General features: G+C 36.0%; 1 protein-coding gene across 1 annotated transcript in view; it reads right to left on the reverse strand.

Annotated features, from left to right (window-relative positions):
* The window catches only part of LOC145669778 (NADH dehydrogenase [ubiquinone] 1 beta subcomplex subunit 9-like), a 35,036-nt gene that overhangs the window by 9,841 nt on the left and 9,989 nt on the right, over window positions 1-15,206 (reverse strand). Inside the window, exon 2 of the mRNA XM_081738120.1 lies at window positions 453-595. Within this exon, the coding sequence (XP_081594246.1) occupies window positions 453-595 (143 nt within the window). The remainder of the gene's footprint in view (window positions 1-452; window positions 596-15,206) is intronic.

A 15,206-nucleotide genomic window follows, 5' to 3' on the forward strand; every position in this document is an offset into this window, starting at 1 on the left:
TGTAAGCGTTGCATATACAGTAAAAAGGATATCGTATTTATTACCACAATATGTACAATTCTGAACCAAAAATTGTAGGTATTCAATGTCACATGAATTAAACTTTCCCCTGTAGTCCTTTGTACGATATGAAATGTTTAAATTAGTAGATTGTCAAAATTCTGGTCCTGTCTTTAATTATTAAAAAGTTACATACTTTGTTTAAACTTGCATTATTAAGATCCTACCACCAGACGGGATTAAGATGCGAGTTTCAGTCTTTCATGCGATTAGTATTCAACAATAGTCAGAAATATCGTCTTTTATTTATGTTTTAAGCAAAATAAATTTGATTTAATTTTTTTAAAAGAATCATTCGATTTAAATCAATCAACCACGCCACTGATCCTCTTAATTTCTTTGAATGTTTTTAAAAGGTGATTTCAGCATGACCTCTTACAGAAAACACTCACATTTCTTTGGCTGGTAGTGTTGATTCTTCCAGAGCTCTTCTTCGCCTTCCGCCAACAGTTTCTTCACCTTAATCATGTCTGTCTCACGGCGGTGCTCCTCGAACCTCTGGCGTAGAAGCACCGCCTGATATCTGTAACAAGCTCTGCAAAAGAAACAAACAAACAATAAAATGCAATTCCAGCTTTAAAAAAAAAAAAAAAAAATCTTAAGCAACTAGGAACGAATTCAATCAAAAAGATTTCGCTCTTCTGAACAATGATCACATACATTTTCTCAGAATGTCAAATGGACTGTGCAGTATTAAACTATTTCCAGTAAGAGAATCTAAGATGAACGCAACAAACTCAAAACAAGAGTAATTAAAGACAAGTTCTGACCAAAGCATATATTATTTATTATTAAATACAGAGTGTTTCAAAAAGAACAATCTGATTTTAAAAGTCAATATGTATTGATAAAAGGGATAAATTGCAAAATATTCAAGTTTTAGCTATGCAATTGCAAATTCTCTGTGTGTCCACCAGTAGCAGCACGAACATCTAGACGATTGCTAAATTCGTCAAACTTTACACAATGTATGCGTCTGCAGCAGTTATGGCGGCTGTTATTCTGTTCTTCACTTCTATGTCGCGAGGTAAAGGGGGAATGAATGCAGGCGGATCAATGAAAAAAAACGCCGACGAAAAGCACGCTGACTCAGTCTTTGCAAACTGCAGCATACAAAACGCCTTCTGTTGAGCGGACGCCAACTTATTTCTGACTGCCTACAAACTGAGAAGACGCATTGACTGATATCTAACGGCAATTCCTTTCCGGCACGTCTCATGTTCTGTAATTATTACCGTGCAAAATCAGGTCATTCTTTTCGAAACACGGTGTAGTATATGCTTTGGTCAGAATTTGTCTTTTGCTTTATACAGGAAGTTCCAAAGCTAGAATGAGTGGTAAGAGTAATTAAGGATCACACTTACAATGATGACTTGGAAAAGCCACATAGTTACATAACTAACTACCAGTCAGATCGTCAACAGGAACTCAAAATAGTTGAAATAGGAATGGGTATTGAGGTAACGAAGATTTTATGTCGTTCTAATACGGAAGTCCTTCAGCTCTTTTACCGGTGCAATCATTTGAAAACTCTGCAAACCCTATGTTCTTCCCCTCATGGGTTTAAAAACCACGATTGCACCTGATACCTGAGACTCCGTGATTTCAGGCCACGTTTCTGAATAACTACTTGTTCTTTTCTTTCGTCTACACAGTAGTCTTGTATTAGCCTGCGATAAATTTTCACGCCATCTTAGGAAATGGTACAGCTTGAGAACCACAGGTCTAAGTCATACCGCACTCAGATCAAATAATAATTGACACTGTCCTATACATAATAGAAAATATTTTGCCGATACTTTACTACCTAGACTATAAGTGGATGTAATTTCTCTAATATCTCCTTTACCTTCAGCTATTTACTACTGCAATTACAGAAGATGTGCAAACTAGGGTACCGGTACACACTTCTAGATAATAAAGACCAGTTCTATGTGCTACCATATCAATAAGCAGTTAAAAGCTAAGCTATCACGAAATCTTCAGGATAGACATTTGCTAAGCCTATTATCCTAGGACCAGCTTACTGAAATACAAACTTATTTCGAGTGTATGTCCATTCATCTTCAACTCGTAGCCACTGCCTCAGAAGTGAACAATCAATCTTGACTACAGCTGGCCCACTGTGCAAATGACCACTATGGGGAAGACACAGCGCTCAGATTCGATACCCGTCACAGACGAACAATCGCCAGAGATCACTTTTCCACAGGATTAAACAGAAAGCGGAAAAGGCATTCAATCGATGTTAAGAACTGAACAGAATTTGCGAAATAGAAAACAGAAGGAAACTCCTTGATTTCTGCCGTGCACAGATTTTTGTTAAGAGTGATTACGGTAGACACCTACCTAACAGCTGACCAAAAAAGTTCGTGTCGTTTGAGCATAGAAAAGAAAACAAGCGCATACAAGGGGTTTACACAATATTTATTCAGGAAAATAGTCTTCATCCGCTTCCACAACCTTCTCCCATCTAAGAACAAGTGCATACATGCCATTTGCGTTGAAATTTACATCCTGCGACTCAAAAAAAACTGCGCCACTACGTTTTCAACTTCTTTCCGAGTTTTGGACTGCCAAATGTGCATATAATTGTTCATCGCCAAAAAGAGATGGTAATCTGATGGAGCAACGTCTGGGAAGTAAGAGGGTGAGGCAAAAGTTCCCACCCAAGCGACGAGATCACTTCCAGGTCATCCTCGCTGTGTGAGGTTTCACATTGTCTTGATGGTACAGAACACCTTTTCTGTTCAGGGTTACTACTGCTGAGTGAACATCTTTTGTGATGGTCTTGCCATTTTGCAAAAACTCAAAATACACTATCCCAGCAGTAAACCAACATACACATAGCATTACCTTACGCTGATGAATATTGGGTTTATCAGACAAAAGCATTGAGTCATTGGGTAGCAACCAACGGTACGAGCAATTCTTATCATCATACATCACCCACTTTTCATCACATGTCAAAATACGGTCCAAAACTGGACAATTTTTGTTTCTACTCAGCAAGGATGAGCAAATTTTCAGCCTCTGATGTCTGTTCGCGGCGGGACCTACTTGCTCATCTTCCACGATCGTCCAAGCCTATGCAAACGTAAATGAATGATTTGATTACTTACAGCAAACCGTTGAGCGAGTTCCTAACATGTCTGACTCGAATCCTCTTCAATAGCTGCGTTCAGCTGCTCCACATTAAGTGATTTTGGTCTCCCAGATCGAGGTTTATTCTCAACGCTGTAATCACCACTCGAAAAGGTCTTATATACCACTTACGTGCGGTTCGTTCGCTAACTGTAGCCTCTCCGAATGCCGAGCAAATTTTTCTTGGTGCTTCAGTACCTAAAGGCCATACCACGTTTCATTAAAATCAGAAGATTTGGCAGAGTTATCATGAAACGGACGAAAGACTCAAATGCTGACTGCCTCGCTACACTCACTTCAATTGACTGATGTTCTGAGTAATCAAGTAGCAATCATTGAAACATTTAGAAACATAGAGAGTACAATAGATGTTCATTTTACTCCGACCTCTCACCCTCGCAGTGACAGCCCTCGCCCTCGTTCACCCTCACCCTCGTGCTGGAAATCTGTCCTCGCCCTCGCGCAGGGAGTTGCCCATCACCCTCGCAGTGAAAGTTGGTCCTCGCCCTCGCGAAGGGAGTTGTCATCATATCATTGCGGGCGAGGTTATTTGAGGATGAGGAAGCCCTCGCGAGGATCAGATCCTCAATTTTCCAGCCTATTTGCTGAATTATTTCCTTAACATACGTCCTAAACAAAGAAAACTAAACATACCATCGTATAACTTAATCCAGATCACCTAAAATGGGACAAATCATTGACTACTCCACGCTTAATATTACCATGAATATGTCCAGATAAAATTTCAATAGAATTTCCTTTACAGCTTTCGGTGCAAACTGATATTGCCCATGAGACGAGACGAGAAATAAGGTTTATCATCTAGTTTCGTAAATTTTATAGGTCTCGTCTCGTCTATATTCTCGGAAAGTTGTTTATTGTCTCGATTCTCGACGACTTACTTCTCGTCTCGTTCTGTAAATTTACGTAGAAAATGTATTCCTTTATCTAGAAGTTATCAGAATCTTTCTGCGTCACGAGAGGTGTAAGAAGGGTGTGTCTAACAACATTTAAACCATATTTATTATTGAAATATATTGTGATTTGAGTATCTTTAAAGGCTCATAAATGCTCTTCATTCTGATCGTACAATTACTTTTATCAATTTATACATTTTACGCACGGATCATTTAGCACTAAAATAGTGTTTGAGACCTAAGACTTGAGTGAACTAGTGTTGATCACGAGATTCGAAAAAATTCCAAGAAATGCGTATTAGTTGCTGAGTAAGTAATATTGTCTATTGTCTAATAATAATAATAAAAAAGAATAAGAACATGTGTCCGACCGAACTTTATTACTACTGCAAAAAAATCTGTTATTATTAATTAGTTCAAGAAATTATCATATTTAATGTATTTTAGCAGGACAGTATGTCTTTAAACACATAATTAAAAGTAGAGGCTGCTCCTGAGGGAAGTCATATAGTTAAAAATTTAAAGCTTTCTTGCTTCAATATAAGGGGAGAAAAGGTAATCTCCTTTGGTGCAGGGCTCTATTGGGAACACTGTTACTGGACCCCAGGTTCCCAACTACCTTGTATATATATATATATATATATATATATATATGTGTGTGTGTGTGTGTGTGTGTGTGTCTTTAAGCATATAAAACTTGGTTTTGGGTGGGAGAAGATAAAAACACAAAGAAATCGCACCGAGGCTATACCACTCGGGTCTTCATGGACGTATCGTATCACTTAATATCTATTTTTACAACAAAAGTTGCATCAACTTCAGAACATATTGCTTGGTTTCAGAAACTTAATACAAACTATTCATTTAATAATTAAGCGCGAGCCCGAGCGGAAGCAAGCGCAAGCCTCAATAAAATAAATGAGCCCGAGCCAAACTGAAGGAACTGAGCCCGAGCGCAAGCCAAACTGAGGGAACTGAGCCTGAGCGTAAGCCCAGTGCAAAATGGCCATCTATGAACAAAAGTCATTCCGTCAAGTCTTCTTCCACCTGACTCTTTAAACATGACAGTGTAGACACTTTTTATCTAAAAAGTCTCTACCACAGGCAGGGCAACAATGAGGCACACTCGCTCCTAAACCTAGAGCTATTTCTAACCGGAAAAATTCATGAGAAACATATATTCATTTGCATTATTATTTTTAATAATTATGTGGAAGTAGACAAGAGAAATTGTGTACTGCAATTAAATGAAAAGAATGACCAATCTATAATCTTGCTACGACATCAACTTTTCATCTACGGGACATGGCAGATTCCTCCAAAAATGATCAAACACCAAATTCAAAATAGTTGTTGTTAAGGAAGCTTGTTCTCCTCCCTCGCGTGCTCTAGTTCTTGCGAAGGAAACTGTTCCTCGCTATCGCAGTGGAAGCTGACCCTCGCCTTCGTACACTCTCGCCCTCGCAGTGACAGTTGGTCCTCGCTCTCGTTCACCCTCGCCAACGCGAAGGGAGTTGTCCATCGCCCTGGTCCTCGTGTTGTTAATTTCTCCTCGCCATCGCTGTCGAAACTTGCCCTCGCAGTGACAGTTGGTCCTCGCCCTCGCGAAGGTAGTTGTCCATCGCCCTCGTTTCTGGAATTTATCCTCGCCCTCGCGTCATTGTGGGCGAGGGAATTTGAGGGTGAGGATGCCCTCGAGAGGGCCACCCTCGCGTGGGTGAACATCTCTGGAGAGTACATTCCATGGACAGATGAATAATGGTGACTTCTGGATGCTGTTTTACATTAAATTCCTAAAAGCTAAATACGTGCTACTAATTATCAATAATGATTGACTTTGGTTTAAACCAGGTTTCTTTGGTTTAAATAATTTTCACTATGTATTTATATCACATATGGACAGAAATAAGTTTGTTTCGCCTTGATATTATGCAACAACCAGGTTATGCTGGAAGGAATCACATAAGCTTAAAGCGGAATCCAAACTGCTTCTCGGCTTACTCCGGGAGATACTCTCCTCCATTTGAACTCGAAACCGAGACTATTTGGCTACAAATGCTATACGTCTGCTGACTCGCTCACGAAGGACTCCTAATAAAAATACGTTGTACTGATCTTTACATACTTGTTAATATAATTGTCAAGAGTTATTTCAGAAGAACAGAAAGATAAACAATTGCACAAGTGAAACCATTATACAGAATTACATATGGACAATTTTAAAATACTGCAGAGTACAGAAGAACTAATTTAGTCCAAGTTAGTTCACTATGACTTTTATTAGTCCAAGTTAAAACAAAAAATACGACGACTTAATTTGCATATCAGTAAAAAAGTGAATAAAGATACGAATTATTTGAGTCCACTTTGGCTCTGACCCACTTATACATAAATAGATACTAAAGATACTTTTGATTTCCATAAATGCCCCTCGTGGGGGTTTGTATGACCCCCTCCCCCCCAAAAAAGTACGGCATTTCAATGTATTTTATCAATAGCAAACATTATTAAAACGAAACAATATTTAGAATTCTTCTTTGATTGCAGTTGGATAACAATAATAACTAAAAAATCATAAAAGTAACATTCATAAACTAATAATTAAAAAAAAAAAAAAAACAGAAGTCGCTTTTGTAGTATAATCCCTTTGAGTAATGAATGGGGAATTTAGGTCTGAATATAATACGAATTATATACGGAAATGAAACGTGATTACCACAAATGTGTGTTCATCAAGATTTTAAGAGCACTTACACTTTTATGAACATTAGTTTTTTTTTTTTTTTTTTTTTGGTTTAAACCAACTCGTTTTTTTGAAGAAAAAAAAACAGTTGGTTTAAACCAGTCAACTCTACTAGTTGGGTAGTTAATTTGGAGTTCATGTGCGCTTTTAACATAGACATTACATAAAGCGTGTGCACCCATATGTAACAGCTGGTCTCGGCTCACTGAACCGTTTATGAACTCCGATTAAAAGGAGCCGTAGATCCGGGCATCAACTCCGATCAAACTCTCAACTGGAGTCTAAAAAGAATCATACAAGATACAATCATTAACATAAGATAAAATATGACCAAAAAGATTAAACAAATTTCTTCGTTTGTTACATCCACCGTCTTAATAAATTAGCATAAATTAGTTTTTAAAAAGATCAAATATAGTGCACGAGAATCGTGATTCATATTTTCTGGTTGTATACAAGTGTTTTGCAGTCTCGTAATTATAGAATATCCAGTCTCAATCCGACAGAAAAATTAAGCCACTGCATAGCTGCACAGAAGGTTATGTTCTTTTTATATTAACAAGTTCCGTTTGTTTATAAACTCTGATAACCAATAGGATGTAATAAAGGACTTCACTAGGGCCAAAGCTAGGAAAAGAAATTTTGAGGATTGAGTTTTACTGGAATTTTGGTTCCTTCTGTACATGCACTCTTAGCAGTGTGATCGACAATTACCACCATCTTGAATTCCAGTTCCGAAACACCGTTTCTCCAGTGATGCCAAGACAGAAGTATTTCTTGTACATCATAGTTTTCAACAGGGCCGACCTTACGTGGTGCGGGGCCCGATTGGGAACATTTTGCGGGGTCCCAGGTTTACAAGTAACCAACCAAAGTCTGTAGAACCAATATATATATATATATATATATATATATATATATATATATATATATATATATATATATATATATGGGGCTCTCCCTGTTGGTCTAGTGGTTAACCCATGCGCCTGTGGTGTACATACTCTTGAGCCCAATTCCCGGTGGGAGAGCACACAAAATTTAATTTCATTATCACTCCCTTTCATTAATCATCCACCTCCTAAGAACAAATCCTGGGACGTCAAATAAAAAATATATATTTTCATTTCATTTCAAAAGTTTAATAGAGATTTTGCACTCAGGATGAATAACAATCAAAATGTGAGCATAAATAGTGCGTGAAACTTAATAGAATTCTCTTCAAAAAGATACAGCTGTTAAAGTCATATATATGCTCGGAGAAATATATAACGAGCATTTCATTATAAAACTATATATATATATATATATATAATGTGTGTGTGTGTGTGTGTGTAAATTTATAACTAGCAATATTAGTATATCACATCTGAAAAGGACATAGCTATATGATAAGTTTGTCATATGACACCTCCGCAACACCTTGCATGTTTACTTACAAGCTTGATTAAGAAAAATGATTAATGGCAAAGACAATTTCGAAACATTTTCCCGTTTCTATGTTGTGGAGTCCTCTTCGAGGATGAACTAACAGTAATCTCTCATCAGGGACGGGTCCCATTTCCCTTCATGACGTTTTTCCATCTGCAAACTGTTCTACTGAAAACGCTCACCCTGTTCATTGCTTATAGCAGCTAATTTTTCAGAGAAATAGCTAAAATGAAAATGCAGACAGTGAATGAATTTTAAAATATGTATTTCATCCTTGTGCCTCGTAATTTTTCAAGTACGTTCTGTACACCAGAATTTCATAGCTTTCTTTTCTTACAAGTAAACCTATCGATGTCGAAATCTAGTTTCTTGACCAATCTTGGCAGATTAGTGTACGAAATGAAGAAACGAGCGTAAGCAAAATTTAAAGTGCTTCTGTCTGTACAGGGCCACAGTGGCCAAAACCTGATTGATTAGAATAAGCCATAACAATGTGTTTCAAGTTTGAAAATTTCACTATTTGTAAAACGGATAAAGAAATGGAAAACAAAAACACATTAACTGATACCGGAAGGAAGTAAACATCTATTTAGGGTATGCTTATCGTGGCCGCCATCTTGAAGTCGGTCATCTTGTATCTCGCTCGACTTTTTTAACAAGGAAGGGGGTCATGTAATATATCAAATTGAGTTAGAATTTTACGAGAAATACAGTGATGAAGTATATGTTTCCATAAGTTTATATTTGTAAGACATAATGAAATGAACACTGATATGAATTCGACGGTTCGAAGACTTCTTAACAGCTGTATCTTTTTGAAAAGCATTCAAGTTAGGAAAACGTAATGTACGCTAATGAGAACATCGTAGGTAGCTACTTATGAAAGGTACAATGAGCTTGAAGTTGTTATCGACTGCAGACCAAATGAAACGGTTATGAGACGACCACAAACCTTAAGGAACTGATGGAAGATGGATGACATATTTTCCATTGGATTATTCGAGTTAGAAGACAAACTGTCATAAGCAGACACCTATTCAGTACGCACTAGTATACATTCGGTTATCCTGACTTGATTTAAAAAGAAAATACATCCACAGGATTTTTCGCAGGAGGTCAAAGCTTGTCCGCTGGTTTTGTATTTTTAATATAGCTATACTAAGAGACAGGATACCGGTATGCAAAGAAATTGCACTGAGGCTGGTTTATTTAATACCATCTCGGTGTTCCCGGTAGTATCAGACGACATAATCAGTAAGAACGCAAGGAACTTTTACTTAGCGGGATAAAGGATAAATAAAATAAAAGAGGGTGTGCACCCAGAATAATGATACTTTTACACAAACTCAAAGAAAACAATATTTTTACGCCCAGGGGTGTGTGTAAGGAAATTTGGGGTAGTATTAGGGGTGTTGGGTGTGTGCAGAATATTCCCTGGACATACTATATATTTTTATAACAGAAGTTGTAAACGTTAAAAAAAAAAAAAAAGAAAGAAAGAAAAATAAAAGAAGCTACTGCAGCATTAAATTCAGAAAATATTTGCTTATGCCCGGAAACTTAATACAAACTATTCATTTACTTGTTAGGAAGAGGCCATACCAAGGGCGCCGATCCTGGGGGGGGGGAGGCAAAGCTCATGTGGGCCCCTATTGTATTTATGAATATACAATATTTGGCATAATTTGAATGCAACTGTCTTAAAATCCTCGTATATATATATATATATATATATATATATATATATATATATATATATATATATATATATATATATATATATATATATATATATATATATATACCTTCTGCATCTGAATGCCCTCCCCCCAAATTTAGAGAGAAATCGGCGCCCTTGGGCCATACCCTCCCTTGTGGAGTCCATGGATGTGCCTGTATTGCAATACGTTGTTGAGTGTACTTTGACAACCGAGAGTAGCAGAGCCATCTTAATGGTACCATAGCTACTTGGACGGGGGCCCCGCGAGCAGCATGGCGTGTATTAGGAGCAAAACTTAATCATAGGGACCATAACACACTTATTTGCTTTACGGCCAATATGCTGTTAAAACGGCACTCGAGAGTAGATTAGACTGGAGAGTACAGTAGAAGGCACTAGCACGGGGCCCGATTGGGAGCAATCGGTCCAGTCGGCTTAAGGCCGGCTCTGGTTTTCAAGATTCCTTAAATTTTGTAGCTGTTAATCCTGTTTCGTGTCTTGTCTTGTCTTCTTCACTGTTAGCAGTGGTTGATAAACGCACCAGACTTCAAAGTCCACATGTGCTGAGAATGAAGATGAATAATTTATATTACTTCTTTGAAAGGAGATGATTTGAAGAATGGCATAATTAATTTTATTGAATTATTTTTAGTTTGCTATTTTTTTTTTCGACTGTATCCTTGCTTTCCTCAAAAAGAATGAATTGGAAATATTCTGTTTATAATAGATTTTTTTAAATAAAGATTTAGTCCTGCATTCAATAAAAATTGTATCAGAATCTTGATTGAAGTCCAGTTACTACTAGCCAGAATATATTTATAGGGGAGAGAGTAATCATGAAGTTGTTGAAGTTGAACAATCAATTTTTGCCTCATAGACTGAAGAAAATCACATACGAAAATTAGGTGGTTGAGCGTGCCAGTGTCTTTATCACACCAACAGTGAAAGGTTTCTTTTTCTGTATTTGAAAAGATTTTGATGCAGTTAATCACGTGCCAAGTACTAATCTATAATAAAGTAAAATTTCTCGTCTGGTCCAAGTTTCTATGTAATTACGAGGTTTATCTTGAATATTATCCAGAATATCCCAATAAAGTTGTCCAGGAAGCTGCTATTTTCTGTCTTTCCAGGTAGATAGATCTGAATGGTACTTTGTCGTAATTGTATTATATAGATTATTTGGTGGTAACTTGAGATTAACGCATTGTCGTTCATGACATGCAGTTTTAGTCGCTAAATCAATAATATTGCCATGTCTGTCAATATTTCCATGAGCTTTCATGAAGGCAAAAGTAATTTTGTAGTTACTTTTGGACATGGAGTAATATAAGTATTTTATATTGAGTATATTCCCTGAAGTTTTAGAATTCCAATGAGTTGTGGATAATCAAGTTACCACACTTAATATGTCTGTACAAATTATAGTTTTGACGATATTTTTGTTGTTTAACCCTTTTAAATTCTGGCCTTTTTTGGCGTTTTTCTTGAGTCTCAGATAAGCAGCGACAGTATCATCCCTACTTACCCTAGGATCATGGTTCATAGCTCTTTTTTTTTTTTTTTTTTTTTCAGAATGGAACAGCTTTTCGAACAGTACCACTTACATGTCCCTATGATGTACCGGAGGGGAATACTTGAGGGAAAATCGGGATTTTTGAGATTTAAAAAAATGCCTGGGGCCCACACAAAACTCAAATTATTTTGAAAAATACTACTTAGTGTACTAAACAACTGTACCAAATTTTGTTCTCATAGGTTGAATAGTAAGGGAGGGATTTTTTTTTTTTTTTTTTTTTTTTTACCTCTGTAGGAAAGCATCAAAAATGCACCCAAAATAGGCCTAAAAACACAAAATGTAACTTTAAAATTTCCTGACACGTCCCTATTTATCCTAGGATCATGGCTTATAGCTCGTTCTCTTCAGAATAGAGCTGCCTTTTCAAAAGTACTATTCGTATGTACTCCCATGCGCAAAAAATATTGCGCGTATACTGTAACTCACGATTTTTCGCAATTATTCAATTTTCCTTATGTTTATGGGTAAAATTCAGTTATTAGTATGTGGAGATAATAGAAAGCAATCCATCTAAGGAGATATTTCCAAAAAATATAATAAAATAATAAAAATATAAGCAAAAAACAAAATTATGTTCGGTTTTGTGTATACTGGCAATAATGTTTTCGAGGGACTTTTTGCAGTAGCACAGCACGATTGCAGAGGGAATAACTTTAGTTGAATGAAGGAACTGGAAAGTGGACTAATATATTGCATTTATTGGCTTAAATCTAGGGTGTAAATTGTCTACCAAATATAAATTAGCTTCTGTAACCAAGATGTTATACGGAAGTATAGAAACAAAGAGAAAACTGTTGTCTTAAGTTTGGAAGTGACATGCTCTATAGCCATGAGCATTTATTTGTTAAGAAAAAGACAGGCAACAAAAGGTAGTCTGTGTGGTCAAGTGGGTAGAGTGGCGGACTAGTAATTCTTATATTGTTTTGACACCAGATCGAATCCCATGCGATCCCATCCAATTTTTTCTTTATAAAACATTGTAGAAAGTGTATAATTTTTATGTTAATAAGAACCGAAACAATATAATAATGAAATAACTTTTTGTTTTTTCTGATGACATATTTATTTAGAATTAGTGTATTATTACTAATAGCGATTGTTTTCAGTTTATGGTATGATATGGTTAATCATTCCCTCTCCGTCAGCAGAAGTAACTTCAACTCACTGCGAGTGTCTGTGAGTCAGGAACAGTAAAAAAAACAAAACATGCGCGACCTGCTGCCTTACACACAGCGTGGCGAACACAGTCACAGCGATAGCTCGTTGTCATGAAGAAAAAAAAAAAAAAAAGCTGATGTTAAATTACTGTTCTAGTGTTTCAGTGTGTGTGTTTCTTTTTAGAGTATTGACTCTCTCTCTCCTTTTGTTTCATATCCACAAGTGCAACAAATGCAATCATAAGTCTGTGTAAGGAAATAAAGGATGCTTTCTTTAAACAAAACTAAATTAACAGCTCTATTTGTGAGGAACACGAATGCTTCCAAAAGATGCCATGGGTATTAATTATAATCATACCAAATTATACAGTAGCGTGTAAAACTGATAATAAAATGATGTAACATGCATAAGTTTTTTTTTTCTAGCGTGACAACACATTAAACATAACAAATTAAATTTTTGGGATTACAAATTATCACCTTACGTGTCGGTATAGGCCTATTCGTTTTCACAGTCGAGCGACGAAAGAAGAAAGTGTGGGGATAGTTATAAAAACCGAATACCAGATTTCAATGAATTCAAGCTACAATGCTCCTACATATCGAAAAAATTATTTTTCGATGTCTGTCCATCTATTCGTCTCTCGGTTCGTCACGCTTTTACATGCACTCAAATAGAGGCCATACTGTTCAACGTATCTGGACCGAATTCTAGACATAACGTTTTAATAACATACTATCTTTCGAATTTTATATCCTTCGACACCTAAAAGTAAGGGTAATTTACTGAAGGATTAAAATGTAAAATAATTCAATTTTCTCAAGAAAAAAAAGCTGTGACGATTTTATTTACTTTTTATAAATATATATTTTATTAACAAATATCCACCGTATATGAATATTTTTTCTGAGAAAATATATATGGTGTAATTTACTGTATGGTATGCGTTCTTTTTCCACAATTTTCTCAACCACATTTCATAAATAAACGTATTATTAATAACCTAATAATATGACAACTCGTTCGAAGGAGTAGTTTACTCTTAGGGTGAGCTTTCCCCCGATGGTTTTCCCATTAATGCCTCAGGCAATTTTGTTCATATTTCGTAAAGAAATGTTTCATTAATAAACTAAGATACAGCATAAATCGTTTATTCCGTTAACATACAGAAGAAGTGGTTTTCTCAAGGGTTGATTTTTTTTTTTTTTTTTTTTTTTTGACAATTTTCTCAGTAATAACTGAGACAAATTTCTTCTAATTTCAGTAAAAATATTGTCTGTAACACTCTTACAATATGCATAACTCGCTTGTTCCGGAAAGAAAAATCCAAAAGAGAGAGTTTACTTTGACAGTGAAATTTTTCCCGACGATTTGCTTAAAAATTATTCGATATACTGTCAAAATTACAGATAGAAGAGTTTACCTTTGGGGGTAAGCTTTTAACGATGACCTTCCTAAAAACAACTCAGGAGAGTTTGTTGTTCATATTTTATAAATACATGTTACATAAATAACCTAGCTATATGGTATAATTCCCTCATCCGGAAAATTTAGAAGTGGTATAATACTTTTGACAGTAAGTTTTACCCTGCGATTTTCTCAAGAACGACTCAGGCGATTGTGTTCGTATTTCATAAATAAATGTTTTATGAAAACACTAACAATATAGCATAGCTTGTTTGTCCTGAAAAGATCCACAAAGGATAATTTATTCTTGGGGTGACTTTTTTCATGATTTTCTCAGAAATTACTCAGACGCTTTTGCTTATAGTTCGCATACAATTATATCCTTAATAATTCTAGTATATGGATCAAGTTATTTCTAACCAAAATATGACCAATGGGTACTTTACTTTTGGGCCTGAAGTTTCTTCTAGCAAAGTTTTCCAAAATATTATTTTATTCGCAATTTCCCAAATAAATGTTTCAATAATAGTTGCAGCCTAACACGAGTCAGTGTAAGAAATTCAACCGAGAAAGTACAGTGCGTTTGCTCCGTACCCTTTCTTAAATGTATTTTTAATGTTACACCTAGTCACAATTTTCCGAACAAAATCGAAACCTCTTTTTAAATGTGCCTTGTTGTGGTCAAATGGTTCAAGTGCATTGGTTCTGGATTTGATTTCCAGTGAGAGCTAGTATATTTTCGTCCAAGAGATGTTACACGTTTCTTTAAAGTGTTTAAATAAGCCTAACCAAGCTAATCAACAAAGAAATAATACAATGTTACGAAATTATCGTAGAAACATTGTTAATATTAGGTAGGTGCGACTGAAATGTCCAAACGATGATTGTCAATTCCAAAGGTAAAAAAGTGAAAAATACAATGCCAGGTTAATCAGTGGCCTCTAGGTAAAGCTATCCTACTAACATAAGAAGTGATTGAGACGCCAAAAAATGTTGTAATCGCTGGGAGACATGTTAGGAGAATACAGAGGTGAGAGAGAGTTTAATACT

This window comes from Thermobia domestica, chromosome 2, assembly GCF_964235325.1.
Source record: "Thermobia domestica chromosome 2, izTheDome1.hap1.1, whole genome shotgun sequence".
Lineage (NCBI taxonomy): Eukaryota > Metazoa > Arthropoda > Insecta > Zygentoma > Lepismatidae > Thermobia > Thermobia domestica.